Below are 12,582 nucleotides of genomic sequence, written 5' to 3' on the forward strand. Positions count from 1 at the left end.
TTATGAGGCAGAGAAACATTTTTAAAGTCATTGTCACTTGTCAGAATCCCTGGGAGAGCCAATCGTTTGAAGAATTGACAATCCCAGTGAAAGAGCAGAGGGCGGGGTTGTATCATCTTGGCAAGATTATCAATACTTGGTTTCTCTTCCCAGGATTCAAAGGTATTTTCAAGGAGCCATGACCGGAGAGTGAGATTTGACTTTAAAATCTAGGCCACTGAGGGCCTACAGCCGATGGAACTTTCTGGCTTCTGAGGAGACCCATGAGATGCAGAGAATCCTTTATTTGATATCCAAGGACATTCACGATATACTCCTTAACCCCCAAAGAAATGATATGACCCTGGCTATTCATGAGGTATTTAGGAACAAAAATTAAAATGAGATTAGTTAAAGTATACACAATACGTTAAAAAGTGCTTTACACACTGCAAAGGGCTCTGCAAATATTTGGTGTTGATGTTTCGAATTAGCTGGGCCCTGAATTTATCTGAAGGAAAAAGGACTTTGAGTTTAAACATTCCTAGTTGTGTGACTTTGAAGCAATCATTCTACTTTCTTAGTGTGTTTTCTGGTTTAATGGAGCTCTTTTTGGTTTTACCTCACATGACTCTTTAGGAACGCAAATGGTTGTGGAAATATTTGGGGAAGCATAGTGCTGTATATAATCTGAGCTGTTATTCTGGAGCCGTTGAATTGGCCAAGGCCTCCTAGAGTCTAAAGTACAGTGCATAATTTCCTATGAGAATCATGTTGGTAAGAAGTGCCCTTACCTTAGGTAGATATGCTCCCAAAGTTAATATCTAAATGAATTTTCTCTTTAATGCAATGATTTTCCTTCTATATTAAATATTTCTAAAAAAATTCCATAAGGGATAAGGTGGATTTTTTTTTTTTTTTTTCCAAAGGAGGAAGCCAGGGTGTAGCATGCTGTTTCCAACTTACCAAATCAGGAACCTGCACTCAGGTTGGAACCCTACATCCCTTTCCCTAAAGGATGGGCTTTATGGGAAGTCTATACCACCTGTGGAAATATAGGCCTTCTCTCTGAGTCTGGCTGTTGTCAAGGATTCCCCAGGACTGGATTAAATCAACTAGAGGGCAGGAAGATGGGCTGGGGAGGCAGCAGGAGTATCAAGAAGGGTTGAGGTGACTCTAAGGTGACAGCCTTGCTGGAGTGGGAAGTGTTTCCAGCCTCTGGAAGGGAAAGGAGAGAGCTCAATCCTTTTGAAAAGGGGCTGGCCCAAAGCAGGTCCCAGCCTCCCGTAGGTCTGGCAGGCCATCTGGCCCTCAGGCTGTGATTGGAACCAAGTCCTGGAGAGGGGCCCCTATCATGGCCCAAGGTGGGAAGACACTGGTCCTCTGTTAGCATGGAGGGTCCCGGTTTTTTACCCTCACTGTGGTATCTCCAGAGCCAACATGGAGTCTGCCACCAAGAGATGCTCATAAATACTTGCTAAATCAATAACTGAAGAGTGGTTAAATTATTAGCAGTGACAACAGAAGTATTTGCAAACTGCCCAGGGTCCCTACTGGTGATAAAAAGGATTTGGGCAAGAGGGGTATCCATAATTCTATCAGTGGAGCCTCTAGCCAGAGAATGCTGTTTTCTTCCTGTTATGGTGATAGTAGAATCACCTTTTCCACAGCTATTTAAATCTAATAGTTAAGGCTACAGAATCCTTTGGTTGATAGGTGCCACATTTCACAACCATAGTACCTGTTACGGTATAACAATAGTATAGTTCATAATTTTTAGGTTTCAAAAAATACAGTCTATCAATTCAAAAGTTTGGAATATTTAACACTATTGTCCATGAGATTAAAATATTTATTCAATTAGATTGAAAATCCTTAGAGAAATCAACTCCATAGCTTTTGGGGAGGGGGCCCAATTTGATCTACTCACAAGTGGGGATTTGGGGGAGGGGGAGCATATTTTGAGATTTTGGGTATGGAGATTTTTTTCAAAGCTTTTACACTTTCCTACTTCTAGGTGGCTATGAAGTGTCCTGATCACCTTCTGGCAATGTTTGTCTAGATAAAACCTTTCTTTAAGATAGGCCTTGTCAAAGACACAAGGTAGCTGTTGAGAGCACAATAATGCATTTACAAAATCTGTTAAATGGTCATTTGTGTAAGTAGATTTATATAAACAGAAAATAGTTCTATTTTTTCTTTGCCAAGCAATCAAGCAAAACCCTAGGAACAACAAAATTAGGCGGAGGCCTTGGGGACAATGGCCATGCCTTCTCTGAGTAAGACATGAGCACCATCTGGAGGACCCATTTGAAAGTACAGCGTGGCAACTGAAGAACCTAATGTTTTCAAGCGTCAGGGTACAACTGGTGAACAGGTGGGCAACAGAGGCAGGAAAGAACTACCTCCATTCCATGGCTTGAGCGCCTACTATTTCAAGCTTCCAGTAGAGGACTGAGAATAGAGTTACTGAGTGAGGTACTTTCAGCCAAGGTGGGAGATGAAACCCTATCATCTGAAGAGTATTAACATTAGCTCCCTAGTAAATATAGGTCAGGAAGTGCTTGCAAGAGGGAAACAAACAGGCAAATAGGTCCCCAATTCGCTGCATCCTGTTATTCCCTCTCTCTACCCTGAGTAGCAGGCCACATACAATACCCATTTTATTCCCAAGACATAAATGACTAATAGTTTAGTTTATGTTTTTTTTTTTCCCCCAGAGGCATTTACATTTTAATAGGTTGAAAGCCTTAGTAAAAAAGAGATCAGTAACAGGAGAATTTCCAATAGATGTCAACTTTTGGCTTTGGTGGAATAAGAAGAACCATCCCCTTTATCAAATACTTATTATTCCTTTTAAACAAACTAGGTCTCTTCCTTACTGATTCAATCGTTTGAATGAAAATGTTTTAAAAGGAGTATTTAACCCCTTAAGAGTCTGAGTATTTAAAAACGCCTGCATCTCCTGTTTCTCTATTTCTCATGAGATACTGGAATTTCTAACCAGAAAGTAGTCCCTCAACACTTCTCAAATATCTCTGGTGAAAAATTTTTTTTTAAATTTCCAGTACTTGAGGGACCAATACTTGGGTAAATTAAAATCAAAATGTTATAAATTTTATGTTCATATCTAAGAGTTTAGTGACTCTCTGTACTTATCTTGTTACAGACCAATGTGTGTGCAGAATGGCACTGGTCTGCGGATGGCGTTGGAGGATCACTGCTGTACCTTGTGTTTTCTCCCTTAAAAAATACCTGCATTTGGCCTAAAGATCTCTGCCCACCATGACCACCATGGTTACATGCAAGAGCTTGACTTACATCTCCCTTCCAATTTTTAAAAGAAGATAGCCTCTGAATCCATAATTACAGACATTTCAGACACTTTCTCATCTCCATTTAAACTGACCTTCTACTTGCACTGTGTTGACAACAACTTTCCATTCCCTTGTTCATCAGTTCAACCGGTTTGGTGTTGCTAACTTTATTGGCGGTGAATTTGGCCTGGATGCCAGAAGCTCGTGTAAGACACTTGGGTAGCACAGAAGTTCAGGTATTTGGGGATTCCCAGGAGAAATCCATCTAGGAAAACAACATAACTGACAAGACATATGCTTGCTTTTTTTTTTTTTTTTTCCGGCCACTCCACGGCATGCAGGATCTCAGTTCCCCGGCCAGGGATTGAACCCGCACCCCCTGCAGTGGAAGCGGAGAGTCTTAACCACTGGACTGCCAGGGAAGTCCCGACATACGATTTCTTGATATAAAGATTACAGGAAAGCCTCAGTTGAATTTTTCCCTCCAAAATACAGGTTGAAAGAGTCTTCTGATGGATAAGCAATTCTGGTATTCTGAAGTTTCTTCATCCATGGGTTGGAAGGCAATTAATTCTTTTTTCCTTATGCCTATAACCCCAAACTGAAAATTCCACATGGCCATGTATTAAGTGTATTAAGTTCGTACATTTCCATTTATAAGGCACAATCCCTACACATCTCTCAAGAGAAAGGAAGAAAACAAAGATATGAAGACAACAAAGTAATCTAGGAAGAGAGGAGGTTCATCAAACTGGAATGAAAACCCACCTCCCTTTTTAGTAAACAGAGACCTTATACTGATAGGAAATACAGCCTCTGGGGAGGGTTCCAATGCAGCCCCCTTCACTGGATCAGTGCAGAAGGCAGTCCTCAGGGGGGCTGCGTGGCCAGAACACATCAACCGCAAGCCCCCCCATTCCATAGAAGCTGCTGGGCAACTATGTCCTAAACAGAACATTCTGCCTACAGGGTGCCCAGTTCACCATCCTCACCCAAAGGAGCCTTCGGGGACCAATCCACCATGAATGCACACATGTGCCTGTCCTGGGGCTTGATTAATTTAAGCTGCTCTAAGCTGAGGTACAACTGCCTCCCCGAGGACCCTGAACTAGGGTAGTTATGCGGGTCTTTCATGGGGCAGCATCTATTTAAGAGGCTGGACCTTGAGTTCCTCTTGAAATAATCAGATCCCTAGTGGGACTCTTAGAACCAATTCACTCTACCAGGGGCTTTTTGAACATGCTGGTCAAAATCTGGAGAAGATGCTCTGGAAAAAGCTCCAGACCTTCTGGCATGTAAAGCAGCCCTAATAGATCTCAAGTAATCCTGCAATGCACAGGTATAAAACAGAAGGGTCCCATGACACCAAACGGTATCCATGCTTGCTGGCTGGACCTCCTGATGGCTCTTGGCACTGTATTTTCTACTACTGTTTCCATTAGTATTATATGAGAGTAAGTTTCCTGAATGTCCACATGGATCCAAGCATTTCCTGGAAGTATGACTGCTTCATCGTCCTCTCTATCACCATGCAAGGTACAGATGGGAGTGAACAGCACTTGGGAGAAAACAGCCAGGAAGACATCATCCTGAGAAAAGGGTCAGTGCTAGAGTGGGCCAGAGAAGGGACCAGAAGTCAGACGAACCGAGTAATTCATGATGTCTGAGGGTTTTACGGAATCTTCTTGAAGATTCTGACTTCTCCACCCCGGACAATCTGAAATCCAAATGAAATCGGGTCCTTGGGTCAATGTACCCAATTACCAAAGACCAGCATCATAGAAGAATGCTCACTTCAATACAGTGTGGTCCAGCCACCTCCTAACTTTCCCAGTCTGGTTGGATTATCCCTTTAGACCAGGCCTTGCCCCTGGAGGCCACAGTCAGAATTCTACTAAATTTTCAGGCATGACGATGGTTCTTAATTCAGTGTCCGATGAATCTTAGCCAAGGTTCCTTCCCTTCCTATGTCTCGTAAGGCTACAGCCCAGAGGATAAAGGAATACTTTCATTCACAACAATAACAGCAAAACTCTTGGACCCTTTGGCTTCCTAATGCCATAGCCATAGCCACCCTTGGAAATATGTACTCATTTAAAAGCCTGCTCTAAAAAACAAAAAGTCAACTCCTACTGTTGATTCAAGTTTTCCCCAAATCCTATCAGGCCAGCTCCACACCGCGCCCCACCTGCCGGCCTCAAGAATCTTTCTTGGTCAGTCTGGCCTTGATTTTTTGCCTCAAGAAGGCTGCAGTGGCCGCACTGCAGGCGACCAAGAAGAGGAATGAGAGGCAGGCCACGTAGATGGACAGGGGGCTGTGGCGTTGCAGGAAGACCTCCTGTCGCCCCTTGTAGTCTAGGAGGATGGCCTCCAGCTGGGACAGTGTGCAGACAGACAGAAAGGCGTGGAAGATCTGATGCCCGTGGCCCACGATGTCACAGGAACCCGGGAAGTACTTCTCCGGAACCGGGCAGGAGAAGAAGTAGGCACTGACCAGGAAGAAGACGATCTGGAGGGAGTGGTACCAGACCGCCTGCTCCTGGCAGCCAGACAGGTGGCACAGAACCACGCGATGTGCCACGGGGCTGATGTCCAGGATGAAGGCCAGCCCCGCCGGCACCACCTGACAGATCTTCCTCATGACTGGGTAAGGCCTGCGGTAACGGTACTTAGCGTAGCAGCAGCCGGCGCAAGATAACCAGCCACAGAAGGCGGCTGCGGGCAGGAAGAAAAGCCAGAAGTGCTCGTACCAGGCCTGGTCAGAGGTGTAGAAGAAGTGGACCAAGGCACTGCCGTACTGGTAAACGCTCACGCCCACATAGTCCACAAAGTAGAAGGTGTAGTGGGAGAGCTCGGACTTGGACTGCAGCAGGTGGGCCAGGAGGCTGAAGGTGAGGTAAGTGATGGAGGACAGGACGTAGAGGAGCAGGGGCAGGGCGTGGGCAGAGGTCCACGGCAGGCCCTCGGCCTCCACAAAGGCCCAGAACCGCAAGAGGACGGCCAGAGCCGCCAACAAGTGGGTCCAGACGTTGACCACCTCGTTGTGTTTCTGAAAGAGGCTGAAGAAGTAGTAACGCCACTCGTGGCCGGTGGGGCGGTACCCAGCATGGATGTAGGGCTCCCGGAAGAGCTGGGGCACGTCGGTCTCCGGGACGGTGCCCGGCATCTTGGGCAGCCCATCCTCCAAAATCTTGGGCAGGCGGCGCAGATGCTGTCCACTCACGGACAGGGTGCTCAGACGCTCCAGGATGGCAGTCGTCATGGCTACACGGGGATGCAACCTACAGGAAACAGAGTAAAATGGGCAAAGATGCGGTGAGGGGGTGCTGAGCAAAGACTGCGAGGGAACTATGGGTTTTCTAGTGCAGCTGGGGAGGCGGGACTGCAGACAACTTCTTTGAGCCTCCTTTTTTTTTGTATGTAGGATAATAGAGTTGGACCAAAATCGCTTACTGCTCTGACATTCTGACTTTGTCTCTACTACTCACTACAGAGTGAGGCAAAGTCACATCTTGTAAACTGGGAATGTCAGCCACCCCATTTTAATGACATCTAGAAGGTAAGTGAGGGTGCCTTTAAAGCTTTCGAGTTTGCTAGATGATAATAAAATGTAACCATCAGGGCTTCCCTGGTGGCACAGTGGTTGAGAATCCGCCTGCCAATGCAGGGGACATGGGTTCGAGCCCTGGTCTGGGAAGATCCCACATGCTGCGTAGCAACTAAGCCCGTGCACCACAACTACTGAGCCTGCACTCTAGGGCATATCAGCCACAACTACTGAGCCCACATGCCACAACTACTGAAACCCACGTGCCTAGAGCCCATGCTCCGCAACAAGAGAAGCCACCGCAATAAGAAGCCTGCACACGGCAATGAAAGAGTAGCCCCCGTTCGCCGCAACTAGAGAAAGCCCGTGTGCAGCAATGAAGACCCGACACGGCCAAAAATAAATAAATAAATTAATTAATTTTAAAACATCACAGTGAGCCACAAACTCACTAAAAATTGCTAAAATAAAAAAAAAATGTAATCATCAGACAGGCTCTACCAGTACGAAGTATTTTTTTTTTTTTAAGGAATGGCATAGCAAGAGACACTGTTCCATTTTATTTATAACAGTAAGAAATTGGAAAGAACTTTCTTGTTCAACAATAGGAAATTGGTTTTAAAAAATCATAGAACCATAATTTAAGCCGTAAAACAGAATTGTGAGCAAACAATAGAAATATGTTGTGAATGTATTTAATGACATGAAAAGATCTAGCTGTATATTCATTGTCTATTATCCCAGTGTCTTCCTAGGGGAACCTAGTAGTTTTCTCTCTTCAAATCTCCTATACTTGTTCATCCATCCTCACTCAGCCTAACATTTTTCCTATTTTATTGAGAAAACGCAATCAATCAGAAGAGACTTCTGCAATCTACTACCACAACATTTACCCACCAGCCAGCATTTCTGTCACATATGCTCCTTTCAATGGCTGGAACCATTTTGGTGAAGACCAACCCTTCACTATTCTGTCCCTTGGCACCATCCATTGAAGAGTTGCACATCATTGTAATGACACAAGAGGGCGCTTTAAATGAGGGATCTTGTAAACCACTCCAAATCAAGTCTCGAATAGTCTGGAACTGGCATAGACACAAGCACTCTTCAACCATACAAAGCTTTTTTATGTATTTTATTTAGTATGAAGTATTATATCGAAATACAAAAATTATCAATGTTGATATTACTAATGAGAGCCTACATTTCTTGAGCACCTAATCTTAAATTACCCACTAATTTCACTGGGAACTTGAAAATCTGAGATAAGCAATAGTTACTTGAACCTCAAGATCAAATGAGTCATCAATCAGGTTGGTAAAAACCAATGCATATTCTGAGAAATATTTTTTTAATAATTAATTAATTAATTAATTTTTGGCTGCATTGTGTCTTTGTTGCTGCGCGCAGGCTTTCTTTAGTTGCAGCGAGCGGGGGCTACTCTTCGTTGCGGTGCATGGGCTTCTCATTGCGGTGGCTGCTCTTGTTGCAGAGCACAGGCTCTAAGCGCGCAGGCTTCAGTAGTTGTGGCACATGGGCTCAGTAGTTGTGGCTCGTGGGCTCTGGAGCGCAGGCTCAGTACTTGTGGCGCACGGGCTTAGTTGCTCCATGGCATGTGGGATCTTCCCAGACCAGGGCTCAAACCTGTGTCCCCTGCATTAGCAGGCGGATTCCTAACCACTGTGCCACCAGGGAAGCCCTATCCTGAGAAATCTTAAGAGCTGAACAAAATTAACATGTGGCCTAAATTTAATGAAATCTAATTGCAAAGACTGTGTGTGTATTTTTTTTTTTTTTTTCATTATGCTCTGGAAAGCAAGTGGTTTTGGACTTGCCTCTCCTGAGAACCCAAATCTGTATGCAATAAATTTCAGCCCTCACAAATGTTTAATTTGGGCTTCCCTGGTGGCGCAGTGGTTGAGAATCTGCCTGCCAATGCAGGGGACACAGGTTCAAGCCCTGGTCCAGGAAGATCCCACATGCCGTGGAGCAACTAAGCCCGTGCACCACAACTACTGAGCCTGCGCTCTAGAGCCCGCGAGCCACAACTACTGAAGCCCGCGCGCCTAGAGCCCGTGCTCTGCAACAAGAGAAGCCACCGCAATGAGAAGCCCATGCACCGCAATGAAGAGTAGCCCCCGCTCGCCGCAACTAGAGAAAGCCTGCATGCAGCAATGAAGACCCAACACAGCCAAAAATTAATTAATTAATTAATTAAAAAAAAAAAAAAAGAATGTAGATCAACCATAGAGCTTTTTCAGAGCAAGGATTGTCTGCTCAACAATATTCCAGGCTACCAAGGCCACAGAGGAAGAGTAAAATAAGACCACCTACCTCAAGCCGCTTACAAGAAGAGTCAAACTTCACGAATCAACAGCCACCACCAGACCGCAGGTAACAGAGTGTTAAGTGGAGAGAAATACAAACAGGCCTCTACGGAGCAGAGCTGCTCGGGGTGGCTGGGGTGGCCGAGGGGGACACAGGCCTGTGCTGGGCCTGGGAGGATAGGACTTACACATGGGAAGGGGTGAGGAGCGGGCCTTCCAGGAAAGGGGCAGAACACGACCCAGGATGCTATGGCCTCTGTGGGCCCATGAGCAGAGGGGCCGATGCGGAAAAAGGAGGAAGTGAGTGCGGTGGGTGGCGAGGCATTAGCGAAGTGAGTTTAGGTTTGATGTTGCAGAAGGAAGAGGGGAGGTTTCTCATCCCTGGAGTTTTTGCTTGTTCAATCCTTATGTCACCTGAGCTCGGGGAACTCATGCTATAGACCAGCACCTCCTCTCCTGGCTTAAGTGACACTGCCCTCTGTGGTCCCATCTCTGCTTTCTTCTCCCATCACCCTGTCAACTGCGGCATCTGTCCCCAGGGTTCCACCATCGGCCCCCTTTACTGCCTCTGGTACCTCTCACACAGACACTTCTGCCATGTCCTTGGCTTCAGCCAGGCCCTGTTATCATAGGATCCCCAAATACATGCCTCCAGCCAGATCTTTCCTGAGCTTGGATTCAAATATCCAGCAGCTCTGGTTTTGTCCAACTGAATATCCCACGGGCGTTTCAAACCCAACCTCTTCAGCCTCCTCCTTCAGCCCAGACTTGACCCGTCCCTACCTCTAATCAGTCATGGAGGCCTGTTGATTTTATCTCAACGTTTCTGGAATCCATTTGTCCTTTCCATTTCTACCGCTCCCCCTTGATTTGGGCCTTCAAGATGAACTTGTGTTGATGAGGAAAACAGCGGTCTCATAACTGACCTTTCTTCCTCAAGAGATGGTTTCCCCACCTCACATCCCAAACCCGCCCTCTAGTCTCCAAACCACTTCACGGTGATAGTTTAAAAGCGGAGACTGATCACTACTCCCCTCCTCAAGAGCGCACCATTGTCTACCACACAAATTCTCAGCCTGAATGCACAAACAGGCCCTTCGGTAGACCTCCTTCCCCGTTCCTATTCCAGCCTCCTTTCCCAGAGCCCACACCCAGGCCACTTGGATGGCCTGGATCATAACACTGGGAGTTTTTCAAAGGTGCAACACTCTCTGTCTCCCCTGTATGCTTCTGCACACAAGGGCAGCTCCAGCAACCCCAGCTCATCAACACTCTGCCCAGGCGCCAGCTCTGCCTGTGGGCTTTCCTAACCCCAGGCTGGATGAGGGCGCCCCAGCTCCCACCTACCCTGGCCTTGCCTCCCCATCACACTTCTCTCCTGGGGCCCTGACCCTTGGTGATGAGCTCACTTCCCACCACACCCGGCTGCTTTAAGGGCAGGGGCTGTGTGGCATGCAAGTTCCTATGTCTAAGATGACATGTGGCATATAAAATAATCATACACCTAATCATGATTTACTGAACAAATAGTTCTTTAGGTCCAGACGTACGGCACCAATTTCCTTCTGTTCTGCCAGGTTAAGGGAAAAAAAGAAATAATGGTTTGCAAGTCGGGAAGTCTGGCTGTTAATATTTGCTCTATACCATGAGCAATGTGGCCATGCCCAAGACATTCAGCTACTCAGGGTCATTTTCCTCATAAATAAGGGTGGGTGGGAGACGATTTCCTGTCTCTCTACCTCTCAGGAAAAAAAGAGAGTCGATAATGATAAAATGGGCAGTAGCTGAATGATGCTTTGAAAAGGCAAACCATGCACATTAAAGTACCAGCAATATCTGAACTAAAGAACACACAGAAGGATTATAATTTAGTAATATATATATATTTTTTTCTACCTTATAATTGATTTTAATGCAATCTTTGAAAATTGAAAAGGAATATAATATTTTTAGTTACATTTCTGGGATTCTTCCAACTGCTTTATTAAGAGCTTTAATTAGATTTAGATTATAATGGGATTGGAATTAAAAGTTCTATTTCTTGAGTACAACATCTGCACCATGAATTCAGTTAACATTCACAAAAAAGTGTTATAAAATGTTACATCATGCCTTGGACTCTTTAGGGGTCCAATCTTAAAGTTTTATCTCAGGTCCTCCTTTAAAACTATTAATAATGCTAATAGTTTTACATCTAGAGTATGCCATCTAAAAAAACTAAAAGCTCCATGTTTGCGAAACGGACATAGTTTGGTACTGATGACATTTTATCCGGAGGCCAAATAGAGGACTCTAAAGCAATGGTGTTCCCTGATCTATTACAAGGGCCCTATGGGAACTGATCACAAACTTGGAATAGATGATTCCCTGGAGAAGCCCTGGATGAGGAATTAGCAGTTCCAGCTCTACCACTGACTATGGGATTTTAGGCACATCACTCAACTTCTCTATACTTGTGTCTTTGTCCATAAATCCGGGGGTATAATCTCTACAAGTTCTAATGCTAAGAAATTCTGTAGTTCATCTGGACTATGTTTTGCTTCGTGCTAAAGATCCAGCAGTGTGCTGAAGTCACCAACAAACAGATCCTGTGACATCACCTCGTGTCACGGCCTCATGCAGATGTCAGGAAGGTGGCCTGCTGGTTGCTGGACAGAGAACAAAAGAGCAGCAATTTCCATCAAAGAGCGCAGAAGAAACGCTTCCAGAATCCACAGAAGCCCAGCCTCCCACAATGCTGCAAAACCATAAATGGCTGAGAAGGAGCAGCAGCCAAAATGCCAGCTTGATACCCATTTATAAGGCCTGGAACCCTGCTGTGAGCAGCCTTTGGTCTGACCAGAGACAGAGGTAGACTTGCAATGGCCTCAGACAACCCCAGGACCTCCTCAGTCATCCATCAAGTGAGAGGCTGCTGGGCCCACACTGATCTTTGCAGCCACATCTGCCAAGTATCATACCACTGTTTATAAAGTCATATTTTAAAAAGCGGCAGTACCAGCAGAATCCTATTATGAGCAGAGACAATTTTAACATGGATTCAGATTCACCAACCGTTAATGCATAACCACTCCATATTTAAGAAAACCTAAAAAACAAATAGCATTTCAACATCCAAAAATGGGAGATCTGATTTAATGATGATAAATCTATACAATAGAATACTACACACCCATTAAAATAATTATGTAGATATATTACACTTATTGTTATAGAGAGATACGCAGGACATAAATATGTGCTCTATTTGTTTCTCACTGCAGTCTCCCCGACACTTAGAACAGTGACTGACCAGCACATAGTAGATGCTCAACAAAGATTTGCTGAATGAATACATGAATGGAAGACATTAGTACAAGGAAGAAGCAAATTAAAAGTATGCATCCCATTTTTGTAAAGATATACCTATGGC

General features: G+C 45.0%; 1 protein-coding gene across 3 annotated transcripts in view; it reads right to left on the bottom strand.

Moving 5' to 3' along the window:
- Positions 1–1,817: 1,817 nt before the first annotated feature.
- Positions 1,818–12,582, bottom strand: part of PAQR8 (progestin and adipoQ receptor family member 8) — a 39,741-nt gene continuing 28,976 nt past the window's right edge. For all 3 annotated transcript variants that reach the window (XM_059938502.1, XM_059938503.1, XM_059938504.1), the window contains one exon: positions 1,818–6,577. In XM_059938502.1, coding sequence (XP_059794485.1) covers positions 5,494–6,558 — 1,065 coding nt within the window. In that variant the 5' untranslated portion in view covers positions 6,559–6,577 and the 3' untranslated portion in view covers positions 1,818–5,493. The remainder of the gene's footprint in view (positions 6,578–12,582) is intronic.

The sequence above is a fragment of the Balaenoptera ricei genome, chromosome 11, assembly GCF_028023285.1.
Source record: "Balaenoptera ricei isolate mBalRic1 chromosome 11, mBalRic1.hap2, whole genome shotgun sequence".
Taxonomy (NCBI): domain Eukaryota; kingdom Metazoa; phylum Chordata; class Mammalia; order Artiodactyla; family Balaenopteridae; genus Balaenoptera; species Balaenoptera ricei.